The following is a 14,591-nucleotide window of genomic DNA, read 5'->3' on the forward strand; positions in this document are numbered from 1 at the left end:
TCTCTCTCTCTCTCTCTCTCTCTCTCTCTCTCTCTCTCTCTCTCTCTGTCTCTGTCTCTCTTTCTTTCTCTCTCATATCAATCAATACCAAAATAGTTAAGAGCAGATGGCTTGGATTAGATTCTCTGCTATATCTCATGCTAAAATAATTGCATGGCAAAAATCCAGGGGGGAAATGAGCTTGGTTAAAGTAATAAAGATATCATGTAATGTTCTCTAGGTTCATAACACATCAGATATGACAATAATAGCTAGCATTTATATAGTACTTAATGGTTTGCAAACAAATATTATCTCATTTGATCCTTACAAACAACCTTGGGAAATGGGTGCTATTTTTTACAGGAGACTGAAGCAGAGAGATATCAATTGACTTGCCCAGGATCACACAGCTAGCAAGAATATTAGACCAGATTTGAACTCAAGTTTCCTGACTCTGGGTCCAACACTTTATCTATCCACTGTACTACCTAGCTTTCTCTAATGATAAAGGAGGATGAAGACTGTCAAGAAGTACTTTTATAGTAATGAGAAAGCTACCATAGGCATGCATAGAAGAGCTAAGGAATAACTCTATATAATTTCATTCTTTTTCATAAATGCCCAATGCCCCATTTACCAGCTTAACCAGCTTTTATTGTGGGGGAGGCAGTGCTGTAGTTTGGGGAGGGTTTGGATTTATGATTCATTAATGTGGAGAATTCCCAGTTTGGATATTCTTTCCCCTGAATGCAGAACAGCAACCATCTATAACTTACACTCAGAGAATTGTTGAGACAACGAGAGCTTAAGTGTTTGCCCAGAGTTACACAACTAATAATCATCAGAGACAAGACTTGAACCCAGTTCTTCCTGACTCCAAGGTCTATACCACACTGGCTTTAACTTGCTTGTATATATGTATACCATGCTCTGTTAAAAATTAAAAAAAAAAAAGCTATGCAAATCAGTGGGATGTTTGACCATACTATGAGGAAGAGAATTTCCCTTATTTATAATTGGGGGGGGGGGTCTGGTTTCACTCGCTATTAACTAGTTTTGCTCATGTGGGTGGCTAGGATACAACTCACATACTTGACTATGGTCTTTGCTCTATGTATTTACAATAAGCCCTAGTGGAGGAAGAAAGAAGACATACAATGATGTCAGCACAATGACGACTTTGATTTTAATCTGCCACTCCAAATCTCTGCTCCCATCCAAAAAAAAATCAGAATTAATTTTTAAAAGACTACAATCAATGATGGTGACTTATCATACTTGGATGCTCCAAAGGTACATTTTCAACTATAATATCCAGGCTTCCAGGGATGATCTGTGTTTTGCTCATCTTGTCTGCCCTAGAAGCAAGAAAATACAGCAAGAGAAAGCAAATGATGAGAACAATGATGAATTATCACCAAAATACAGGAACAAACTAGTGTGCTCTTGATTATTCATGACAAAGGAGGAGAGCTTCTTGTGCAGAATATAGAAGACCACAAATTATCCATAATATTTTAATGTATTTTAGTTTATTTCATTTCTGGAAATGGCAACCTAAAATGATACTGACATAAGTAACCACAGAAGGGTCAAGGAAGAGAAAGTTAAGTGAACACTTCCTATGTCTTTCTACCTTTCTACCTTAACTATGAATTTTGTTCCCTCAGAGCTGTTGATTTGGAAACTCCCTCCACTGATAAATCTGGGCACATTGTCTATAACTTAGATTCTTAGAGAATTGCCTGGGAGCACTGAGAGCTTAGGAGTCTTACCTGTGGCCCCAAAGCTATCATATGTAGAATTATATATCTAAATTATATATCTAATTATATATCTAAAGCTGGAAGGGACCTCAAAGTCCATCAAGTCCAGTCTCCTAGTTTTACAGATGAGGAACTTGAGACCCAGGTGACTTGCCCAAGTCATTGCATTGAACATCAGTGGTGGGATATGAATGAAAAACCTCTGACTCAAGTGCTTGGACTCTCTGTACTGTATCCTACAGTGTCAAAGGTAGGCCATGAACTCAAATCTTTTATACTCCAAAACTAGCCTTCTGTGTACTATGCCACACTGTCTCTTACTTCAAATTATATATGTTCATCTACATTTACATCTATGTCTCTCTTTAGTTCTCTATCTCTAGCTATCTATCCATTTAGACAAACAATTGAGCAATCCAAATAATTTTATATAAACCAGACTTCAAAATTCATCAGAATATGTAGTTGATTTAAGTAGATAAAAATTTTCTTTATTTCAGTAGTTGTTTAGGCTGTAGGCCAATGGCAGCATGTTACAAAGTTGGTTTGTATGATTCCTAGGAAATTCCTGAAGAGATTATTAAAGAGATGGCTAATGAGGACCCAGAAAAGGAAGCAGAGATTGCCAGGAGCCAACACAATTTCATTGAGGACAGGACATGTCAGAGTCACATTATTTCTAATTTTATCAGGATTACTGAACTAGTAGAACAGGGAAATGTAAATATAGCATGTTGTTAAAGCATTTCTTACTATTGTAGTGGAGAAGATGGAGAGATGTGGAGCAGAATGCAATTAAATCTTTTTGGAATTGGATAAATGGTTTGTTTCAAAGAATAATTGTAAAAGATTTGGTTTGATGACAACTTGTCATGAGATCTCCAGTGAACAAGCCCAGGGATCCATACTTGTCCTATTTCCATTAAATACTTTTATCAATAATTTGCATAGATCTATATCTGGCATACTAATCAAATATGCAAATGATATGAAGTTTCAAGGAACAGCTAACACATTGGATCCCAAAAGATCTTAAACAGCACATTGAGCTGAATTTAATATGGTGAAATTGAGTATGAATAAATGTAGTCTGACACAGATTTAAAAATTCATAAATACAGAATGAAGGAGAAATTTAAGAAAGTAGTTTGTCTGAAAAAAAAATCCTGGGAGTTTGGTGGAATGCATGTTTAGTATGAATCAGCAATGTGATGTAGCAGCCCCAAAACTAATACAATCTTGAGATGTAGTAAGAGGCATAACTTCCAGGAATAATGCCTCTCTGTCCTGTCTAGATTCCATCTGGGTGACTGTGTTCAGTTCTGAGTGACATGGTTTAAAAAGGACATTAATGAAGATGGCAGAATAAAAGTAGTGACTTGCTTGAGCTCTCCCCCAAACCCCTCCAAATACCTGTAAAAAAATGGCTCTAAACAAATTCTAGAGCAGCAGAACCCACAAAAAGACAGAGTGAAACAAATTTCCAGCTCAAGACACCTGAATGGTTGATTGGAAAGGTCTATTGCTCTGGGCTGGGAGAGGAGCACAGTTCAGCATGGGCCACGCAGGCAAAGACTGGGCCTCAGTGAACCTGGAGCAGTCCTCAGGGGATTGAATCAAGGGGAACTATGGCAGTTTCTGGACTTCTCAACCCACAAACACTAAAGACAACTTAGATGGTCAGTAAGAAAGGTCTATCAGACCATGGTGAGAGAGGAGCTTGGTTAGGCCCCAGTTTTAGCACAGCCCTGGGGTGGAAGCTGCTTCCAGAGCTCTTGGCTCACTGACTAAGGGGTAATTGAGTAGCTGATCAGGGGGAGATTGCAGGGATTTCTTTGCTGGTGCTGAGGCAGGATTCTCTTGCTTTGCCTCTGCTTAGATCTGGGTCACAGTTCTGGGTGGCAGTCCTGGGGCAAGGAGGAACACTGGTGTGGTGGAGCTTGTGGTGGCAGTGGAGAGGGAATCCTCCTCATAGTTCCAAGACAGAAAAGGGTGCTTGTGGTCATTCATAAACCGGAGCCCAGGCCAGGAAAGGAGTAAACACCTTGCCCTTGATTGCACCACCTTGGAAGAACTGAAAATTTACAGGTCCCTAGAAGTATCTCTGAAAACAGCTACACAAAACCCCCAAAGCTTGGGGGGTACATTCTCCACACTGGAAGTAGACCCCTACCTTAACAAAGAGTTTAAAACTCAAGTAATTGGCTGGGAACATGAGCAAAGAGCGCAAAAAGTCAGACCATAGTATCTTACTTTGGTGACAAAGAAGATTAAAACATACAACCAGAAGAAGACAACAAAGTAAAAGTTCTTACATCCAAAGCCTCCAAGAAAAATATGAATCAGTCCCAGGCCATGGAAGAGCTCAAAAAGGATTCTAAGAAGCAAGTAAGAGAAGTAGAGGAAAAACTGGGAAGAGAAATGAGAGTGATGCAAGAAAATCATGAAAAACAAGTCAATAGCTTGCTAAAGGAGACCCCAAAAATACTGAAGAAAATAACACTTAAAAAAATAGCCTAACCCAAATTGCAAAAGAGGTGCAAAAAACCAATGAGGAGAAGAATGCCTTAAAAAGCAGAATTGGCCAAATGGAAAAGGAAGTCCAAAAGCTCACTGAAGAAAATACTTCCTTAATAATTAGAATGGAGCAAATGGAAGCTAGTGATGTTATGAGAAATCAAGACATTGTAAAACAAAACCAAAAGAATGAAAAAATAGAAGACAATGTGAAATAGCTCATTGAGAAAACAACTGACCTGGAAAATAGATCCAGGAGAGATAATTTAAAAACTATTGCACTACCTGAAAGCCACAATCAAAAAAAGAGCCAAGACATCATCTTTCAAGAAATTATCAAGGAAAACTGCCCTGGTATTCTAGAACCAGAGGGTAAAATAGAAATCAAAAGAATTCACTGATCACCTTCAGAAAGAGGTCCCCAAAGGAAAACTCCTAGTAATATTATAGCCAAATTCCAGAGTTCTCAGGTCAAGGAGAAAATATTGCAAGCAGCCAGAAAGAAACAGTTCAAGTATTGTGGAAATACAATCAGGATAACACAAGATTTAGCAGCTTCTACATTAAGGGACCAGAGGGCTTGGAATATAATATTCTGGAGGTCAAAGGAGATAGGATTACAACCAAGAAGCACCTACTCAGCAAAACTGAGTATAATCCTTCAGGGGAAAAAATGGACATTTAATGAAATACAGGACTTTCAATCATTCTTGATGAAAAGACCAGAGCTCAACAGAAAATTTGACTTTCAAATACAAGATTCAAGAGAAGCATGAAAAGGTAAACAAGAAAGAGAAATCATAAGGGATTTATTAAAGTTTAACTGTTTACATTCTTACATGGAAAGATGATATTTATAACTCTGAGACCTTTGTCAGTATTAGGGTAGGTGGAGGGAAAAATTATATATAACTATAAATATCTATATCTATATATAGACATAGATGTATAAATATATATAGATATAGATAGATAGATAGATAGACAGATAGATAGATAGATAGATAGATAGATGGGAGCACAGGGTAAGTTGAAGATGAAGGGGTGATATCTAAAAAATAAAATTAAGGGGAGAGAGGATTATACTCGGAGAAGGAGAAAGGGAGAGGTAGAAAGGGGTAAATTATCTCACATAAAACAGACAAGAAAAAGCTTTTACAGTGGAGGGGAAGTGGGGGAAAGTGAGAGGGAATAAATGAATCTTATTCTCATTGGATTTGGCTTAAGGAGGGAATAACATACACACTCAATTGGGTATGGAAATCTATCTTACCCTACAGGAAAATAGAGGGGAAGGGGATAAGAGAGGAGGGAGATGATAGAAGGGAGGGCAGATTGGAGAAGGGGGTAATCATAAGCAAACAGGGTTAAAAGACAGAATAGAATAAACGGGGGTGGGTGAGATATGCTGAAGGGAAATATAGTTAGTTTTCACAACGTGACTGCTATGGAAGTATTTTGCATGACTATACATGTATAACTTGTATCAAATTGCTTGCCTTCTCAATGAGGGTGGGTGGGGAGGGAGGAAGGGAGAAAATTTGGAACCCAAAGTTTTAAAAACAAATGTTAAAAATTGTTTTCACATGCAACTGGGAAATAAAATATACAGGCAATGGGGTATAGAAATCTATCCTGCCCTACAGGAAAATAGAAAAGGAAGGGGAGAAGAGAAGATGGGGGGAGATAGAAGGGACGGTAGATTAGGGGAAAGGGTATTCAGAATGATGCTGTTTTGAGGTTAGGGGAGAGGCGAGATGGGGAGAAAATTTGAAACTCAAAATCTTGTGGAAGCGAATGTTGAAAACTAAAAATAAATAAATTGATAAATGTTTTATATATATTATATATATAATATATATATATATATGAAAGGACATTAATAATGTGGAGAATGTCTAGAAGAAGGCAACTAGGATAATGAAGGGCCTTGAATCAATCAACAAATAAGCATTTACTCAGCACTTACTATGAGGAGGGTATCATATTAAGCTCATATTACATGAAGATTGGTTGCAGAAACTAAATATATTTATATTAGAGCAGACTAGTGTGTGTATGTTTGTGTGTGTTTTCAAGTATTTAAAGTGATGTCACATAGAAGATGTATCAAACTTGTTTTGTTAACCCCAGAGGACACAACTAGAATTCAGGAGTGAAAGTCACAAAGAGTCCAATTTAAACTTGATGGCAGGAAAACAAAACAAAACAAAACAAAATTTCCTAACCATTAGAACTATCCAAAAGTGGAATGGGATGCCTTGGTAGTTAGTGGGCCCCACCTCTGGAGTTCTTTAAGCAGAGAACATATCAGGCATGTTACATTGGTGATCCCTTTTGGGTTTTGGTTGGACTAGATGGCCAGTGAGATACTTTCAAGTCTTAAATTCTGTGGGGTTTTTTTTTTTGGTGAGGCAATTGGGGTTAAGTGACTTGCCCAGGGTCACACAGCTAGTAAGTGTCAAGTGTCTGAGGTTGGATTTGAACTCAGGTCCTCCTGACTCCAAGGCTGGAGCTCTATTCACTGTGCCACCTCGCTGCCCCCTCTGTATTTTAAGAAAGACACATTCTGAATTGAGTTTCCTGGGATCAGCCATCAAGACTCTAATCCCATTGTTACATTATTACCAGTTTTGTTAAATGTGCTTTTTATTTTTTTAGAATCCTCATACTGCTCATTCTTACATGTAGAGAGAAAAATATTTAATAACAAAAAATGGAAGGGAATAGGAAAGGATCCCATCCTGGCAGGTATAGAGGAATGCCCATCACACACTTTGAAAGTCTGTTATTAAAATTCACATGAACAACAAGTAGACTTAGTGGGTGGATAATGAATTCACTGAAGTCAAATTCTCATAATTGTTTCCTTTTTCCTATTCTGACAGTCAGTGGTCTTATTTTCCTCTCTGGTAGCACTCAACTACTCCTTAACATTTCAAATCCCTTCTCCGTTTTTCTGGAAAACTTGGTTTAGGGTATAATCTAGCAGTTTGTGAAGTAACATGAAGATCACCCTTCTTGGTTGAGTGAGATTCTGCTACAGTTTGAATAATGGATTAATTGAGAATTTGATGCCTTTCTATTGTGACCACACAGAACCCATTAAAATGCTGCCAAATCTTGCTTCATTAGAATAGTGCCCAAACTTCATACCTCCTATAATCTGATACCAGTTTAATCAGGTCTTCAGTGGAAATCTTGCTACTTTCTTGCTTGTACAGTGGAGAAAATCTTGAGTCTCTATCCACATTCCCCTGGTTATCCTTAAATACTGATCTGCAAGAAAACAATATTGATTATGTCAGTTTAGTGGGTTTTTTTTTTGAGTTGGGATTTGAGAATTTACAAATCAAAGTTTAAAGGCAAAGAGACAAAAAGCACTATTAAAGGAAGAATCATAGCTAGCAACTCTGGTGCCTGGGGTGAGCAGCACATGTCCTCAGACCTTGAAGCTCAAGGTCCAATGGTCACATGATAGAGATTAGGACACTTTGAGTCTGCTGATCTGGAGGCTGCAAGAAAGGACAGTGCCACTGAAGAGAGGAATTTACCTGGGAAACTGTGACTGGGAGGATGGGTAAGGGCAGTAAAGAAGCCTACTATTGGGCAACGATTATTCTTACTAACTTGGTATAGCTCCTTATATTGGCTGGACAAGTACCAGTGGTGTTAGGTGCTCTCCAAATTTTGGCATTCTGGTGCACAGCCCCATCTTAGCTAGAGCTGTGATTAGAAGCAACAGTGACAAACCTTCCTTTTCACTATTATTCCTTCATAACAATTTGTCTTATCTTTAAAAGGCCAACAATATGACAGAAGCAAAGGCAGGGTCAGAGAACTCCTGTGACCAGGAGAAAGGGAGGGGGCAAAGAGGAAGTTTGGTCATTCCTGTGCACCATAAATATATGATTCCACTCTTTATATTCTTTACCAAATTTCTTGTTGCCCCCAAGAAATTTCACGCCACTGTTTTGATTAGTGACTGCCTTTATCAGACCACTATTTCAGGAAAGTTTCAGGTACCATGCCTTATTTCACTACCTATTGTCCAGTGGACTCCTCCTATTCAGTCTGTTGGTTGCTACTCATGTACTGTCCCCCTCTAAACCCTACCCCCTCCAATTCTGGAGCCATGAAATATAATCAAATCAATTGTGACATTGTTCCTAGATGGTATACACTTCCCCCACTCAATCCTGTCACTTTCTAGACCAAAGTGCCCCACTTTGGGTATTAATTCCCTCTGGGGGTAGCCTTCACCATGAGAATGTAAGGTTCTTGAAGCAAATATTGTCTTCACTTTTGTATTTGTATTCCTAACACTTAGTACAGTACTTATAACACAGGAAGTCCTCAATAAATGCTTTTTCAAAATTCATTCATTCTTTCTTTTCTTCATTCATTCATTTTGACTTAAAAGCCTGAAGAGTGAAGAAAGGTGAATATGAGAATTGGGAACTAGACTTATATTCCTTTATAAAAAATTATATTTTACAGCCTCAGACATTTGACACTTACCAGCTGTGTGACTCTTGGCAAGTCAACCCCGATTGCATCACCAAAATAATTATATATTAACTCATATTTAAAACTCATCATTTTGGAAAAATCTTAATTCAGCATCTCTAGTTTGATTTGTGTTTTCTTTTTCCCAGGGTAAGTAAGTAGGCTTATATGCATGTAGAAGATAAGAGAACTTGGTGAATTTGGCTGGTGCTGATGATTAGAACTCTTGAGATATTTTCAATTAAGATAGATAGGCTGACTTTTATATTTCTAAGACAGGGGCAGAGGTAGAACTAGGGTATGTGAATCAATGAACATTTCAAGTTATAGAATAAAGGGCACAAATCCAAGCTAGTTGTGTTTCTCTTATTCCCTCCTAGCACCATAGTGCCACACTACTGATGACATGAAAATATCTGTTAGGAAATTTGGGTTGAATAATGGTGAACTTGGGAAACGTGGCCACGGAGACATCATCATTACTAGTCAGCAAATTCCCTGAGGGCAGGGATGATGTCTTACCCAAACTTTGTATTTCCTGTAGCCTTTGGCATAGGACTCTGCACATAGTAAGTGCTTAACAAATGTATGCTGAAAGAATGAATGAAATACCTCCATGTTAGTTTTCATTCTTTCATAATAGAAAAAACAGAACATCTATGTATAATTAGATTTGAAGTCAACTGCCCTGGTTTTAAGCCCTGGCTATGTTACTTACTAATTCTGTGATCTCAGTTAAGTAACTTAAACACTCTGTGACTTAGTTTCCTTAATTGTAAAATGAGGGAGTAGTACTAAATAACCTCAAAAGTCCCACCTACCTTTAAATATATGATCCTATGAATTAGTCTTAATTGTGTCAGAAAGATATTAGATTTTAATTTCTGCTAATGTGTGGACCCTATTTAGGGCATTTCATTACTTTTTAAATCCTTCAAACTCCAGTTCACATGTTTTTTAATAGACCATCAATCACAAGATCACATCTTCTAACATGATATGAAAAAGGGTGATGAAAGAATAGGTCAAGCCCATTCTCAGAAGCATTAGGTTTCAATGAATTTAACCAGCCCTTCTCATTTTCTCTGTTCTATTTTACAACTTAAAAAAGATGAGAAAATAAATCTGTGTAGGGCAAAACCATTTTAAGCATAAATGTTACACCAGGTTTCACCCCAGGTGATTGACATGTTGGAAGCAATATGACATTTGTTTCTCACTCTACAGGAATGTTAATTCAGTTCAATCAATAGTTTTTTCATTATCTGGTCATCCCAAAGACTATGCTCTCCAGATGACTAAATCAAATTGCTATAGGACAAATGGTTGATGTGTTCACCCCCATCCCTGCCAAAGGAGTTGCTCATTTACATGGAACTCTCACAAGACCTGAGCTCATAATAAGAAGGAACAAATGATCTTGTAGTCCTCATGTTTCCCTCTGTACTTGCCTGGATCTCTCCTTCATACTGATCTCATTCCCTCCTGAAGCATGCCTGTTTGTGTGCATGTCTTTCTCTCCATTAGATTGTAAATTCCTAGAAAGTAGGTTCTGTTTTGCTTATGTTTGCATCCCCTGACCCTAGCTCAGTGTCTCAATAAATGTTTGGTGAATCCAAAACAAAAATGAAACAGCTCTTAAATAAGAATGGAGCAAATTCTGAGGGTAGGGAGGCCTCAAATTCAATGACTTGCTTCATCAGTTCATAGGATCATAGATTCTGAGTTAGAACAGACATTAGAGGTCAGTTAGTAAAATACCTTCATTTTACTGATGAGGAAACTGAGGCTCACATAGACCATGTGAGCTAACATATAGGCTATATTGGCTAAGGATATAGTTAATAAGTGTTTGAGGAAGGATTTGAACTCAGGTCCTCCTGACTCCAGGTCCAGCACTATCAACTATACCACACTGCCTCTCATAAATTAGCATAATGTTATCTGTAAATAGGAGAGGCAGTATGATACAGGGCTGGGGTGGGGAACCTGCGCCTCAAGGCCACAGGTGACCTTCTAGGTACTTTGGTGCAGCCTTTTGACTGAGTCCAAGTTTTACAGAACAAATCCTTTTATTAAGGGGATTTGTTTTGTGAAGTTTGGATTCAGTCAAAGGGCTGCACTTGAGGACCTAGAGGGCCATATGCAGCCTTGAGGCCTCAGGTTCCCCACCCTTGATATAGAGTATAGAGTACTGAGCTTAGGATCAAGAAGTCTTAGGTTCACATTTTACCTTTGACACTTATGTCAATCTAGGCAACTTACGTACCTTCTATGTGCTGCAGACAGGGACCTCGGATTGTGTAGTAAGCCATATATGTTTTGTGATTGGTGTTGGTATAGGGAGTTCCTATACTGGGAATTCCCAAAGATAATGAAATCACAGACCCTGATGCATTTAGAAAGTCTCTCCATCAAAAGGAAATTCTACTTTGTTTGGACCTTAGGGCATATCTGCTAACACACCCATGAGGTCCCCTGGCACACAGATCTTCTTGCCTAACCACACATCTGATGCCAATAATGCCCAGGGGATCATTGCATGAAATGAACAAAGATGTATCTGTCATGGAAGATTGTGTAATGTTTTGATGTCCTGAGGTACTTTGTAGGAGACAGAACCTTTGTGGTTGCATTTTGCTTTACTGAATCAAATGCTTTCATTAAAGCAACAAATAATCAATACACATATGGCAAATATTTTCTAGAGCTCTAGGGTCATTTATGTGACCATAAATATATGGTCATCTGATCTGTTTGATTCTCCTGTTTTATTTTTTGCTTTGGGTTGGGCCAATGATTGCACTGGGATGTGGAATTCCCAGTATGGAAACTCACTTCTCTTTGCTAATCAGCCCCTGTTCTGATTCTTATAGTTGGAAACCATTCATTGTCTGAGGCATTGAGAAATTAAGTGACTTGTCCAGAGTCACTTCCCAGTATGTATTAGAATTGGGACTTGAACCCAGGTCTTCCTGACTCCTGGGCTTGCTCACTATATACTCTCTTCCCCCTTTTCTGCTCATAGAACATACCTTCAATGTGTATTTATCATACTAGATTTAGATCATTCTAGACAAATATTTGATAGAAAAAAGAACACAGGTCTAAGGACTGGTAGTTGTCATTGTCTTTTTGTATGACATTTTCCATCCTTCTGGAATTTTTCTTTCTTTTAGAGATTTCCAGAAGCAATTGTTGAATGCTTTGAAAAATTAGGTCACCTGAGCATGGGTTTCTTTTGGATGTACTCAATCAGATCTAGATACTAGATACTCTCTTAGGCTTCATCTTCTCATAAACAAACCATAAAAATGGATTCTTCTGGAGGTCGGAAAGGGAAATGGATGTAGGTGCTGAAAATGGTCACCAAGATGGTCACAGAAGAAAAACAAATAAAACCAAAACACGGCAGATATGTTGGGTTTGAGTGAAGAAGGTCTCTAAACTTAGGAAAACTCAAGGACCGAGGAAGGTCAGAAGGATGGTGCATTGAATCCAGTGAAGGCTGAGAGTAAAAGGTGGTCAGTTAGAGAGAAAAAAACCTTAATGAATGGATAACTCAAGTTGTAGACTGGTACTCTTGAAATACAAAGAGAACAACCCAACAGCCTAATAACAAGAAGTTATCAAGGGCCATGTATGTATATACTAGCGTATGTACCAGGTACTGTGTTAGAGACAGAAGAGAAAGCTTTTATGGTCAAGGACTGTCATAGTTACATATTTGTATGCCCAGTGCTTACAGCCTGGAACTCCTAGCAAGTTGTAGGCAGTTAATAAAGTCTTATTGATTGATCTCTGGTGCACTGATTATGGTAAAATATGGATGCGGATCACGCAGGACTAGAAGACGTGGAGAGACTGCAATACATCTCATGACATGAATCATTCAAAGCACCAAAGCAACTGAGGTTAAGAATACAGAAAAGCATCATCCCAATGAAGGAATTAGAATGCAAGAATTCTTCTTAATTTCAAAAGAATATGATGACAGGCAGCACTTGATAGTGGAAGGAGCACTCAATTTAGATTCAGAAGAGACCTGTTCTATTTTGCCTCTGACATTTACCAGCAGTGGAACCAAGGGCTCCACTTAAATTCTCTGTACCTCACTTTCTTCATCTACAAAATGGGCATAATAATAGCACCTACCTTACCAGGTCGTTGTGAGGATTAGATAAGATAAAACGTGTTTTCATAAAATTTAAAACACTAGGAAAAAATCATCTACTCTTATCATCAAGGAAAAATAAAATCTGACTGCTGGCTCAGACTATCACAGGAGACTGACCTTAGAAGAAATCAGGAAGGGGTTCTGGCCCACTAGATTTAGAGGTATTATTTTTCAAAAAGACACTGGAATAGAAGTTCCATTTTCATGCTTGACAACTTGACACATCTCTAAGGGTCAAATCTCTCAATAAATGAGTGTTAAAAATCTAGTATTGGCCATCTGTACCTGCTCTAGTGATTAGCCGAAAAGATAACATTATAGTTGTAAAATGGCACCATAGCTGGCCTCCCTTTCCCCTGCCAAAAAAGGGGCCAAGCACCAAATTCCTTTTAGACAGAAGATTTTTCACAAGTGATGAGAATCAAATGTCATCTTGACTAGAACTGGGTAAAAACAATTCTAGGCCATTCAGGTTTTTTTTTTTTTCTGTGAATTTATGAGGTGTGAGCTACATTGTCACTTCTAACACACTCTGGTGAAATGGCTGACTTGAGAGTCATGTTTTAGAGTAAAAAAATCCCAACATTTCAAAATTAGGATGCTTCTGGATAATATAAGGGGAAGAGAAAAATTTCTATGGTACTGCCATAACAAGATTGTGGACGAACAACATCATTAAGTTAAATGACACAAGTGATATCAAGTTTGGTAAAGTTATAACAATTTACATTTAAACCATTTGCCCACCAAGTAAGAATACTTTTTAGAAAGAAACTCTCTTTTTCTCTCTCCCCTCCTTCTCTCTTTCACACACACGCCCCTCTAGTAAATTGCTCTACATATATTATATCATTTGACTCTCACAAGAACTCTATGAAGTAGGAACTAACATTTCCAGATGAGAAACATGATGCTCTGAGAGGTTAAAGGATTTGCCAGGGTCATAGAGTTACTGAGAATCTGAGGCAATATTTGAACCTAGGTTTTCTTGACCTCTAAATGCAGCTGTATCCATGCTGTACTATTTCCACAATATAAGGGAGTTTGAGAAGACATCTTTAAGCATCTGTGGTTTCACAAGCCACATGGTCTAATAGCAAATATTTAGTATAACCATACATCCTCCCATTGCCCATATAAGATATCATCCTATTAGCTTCTAGACACTATTAATTTGATGCAATTCATAAATGTATTTGGCTCAGACTGGTGGTGTATAATGCTTTCTTATCTTACCTCAGGACCACTAACCTGATATTGCTATAGTTGATGATGGTGGGATTTGCTGGCTTTTCTGTCCCAACCATATAATTAGTTCTGTTGTCAGGCATACTTAATTCAGTTTGTCTCCTTGGAAACTCTATTGGACTTTTTGCAAGCTCATTATATTAGCCTTATTCCAAATTGAATAATTACTTCTGTCTGCCCCCAAATCTTCCTACGGTCTCTTTTATGGACTCAATCTTGACCTCATCTTCCCTTCACACCATCCTATTGATATTCCAGGCTTGAAATAAATGTCACAGAGCTTCTCCACAAAGGTGGCTTAGGTCAAGTGGTAGATTCTATTTCTCCATTTATCTTAGAAATTATATTGCCTTCCATGAAGGAAAAATACAGGTATAATGGCAATCCTCCTG

The 14,591-nt window shown here is 38.1% G+C and overlaps 1 protein-coding gene across 4 annotated transcripts in view; it reads right to left on the reverse strand.

The window, feature by feature from the left end:
- Positions 1 to 14,591, reverse strand: part of DOCK10 (dedicator of cytokinesis 10) — a 273,934-nt gene that overhangs the window by 97,185 nt on the left and 162,158 nt on the right. For all 4 annotated transcript variants that reach the window (XM_027875937.1, XM_027875940.1, XM_027875941.1 and 1 more), the window contains exons 15-16: positions 7,422 to 7,544; positions 1,261 to 1,340 (exon numbers count right to left, since the gene is read on the reverse strand). In XM_027875937.1, the coding sequence (XP_027731738.1) occupies positions 1,261 to 1,340; positions 7,422 to 7,544 (203 nt within the window). The remainder of the gene's footprint in view (positions 1 to 1,260; positions 1,341 to 7,421; positions 7,545 to 14,591) is intronic.

Source organism: Vombatus ursinus, unplaced genomic scaffold (assembly GCF_900497805.2).
Source record: "Vombatus ursinus unplaced genomic scaffold, bare-nosed wombat genome assembly UNPS02014810.1, whole genome shotgun sequence".
Taxonomy (NCBI): Eukaryota; Metazoa; Chordata; class Mammalia; order Diprotodontia; family Vombatidae; genus Vombatus; species Vombatus ursinus.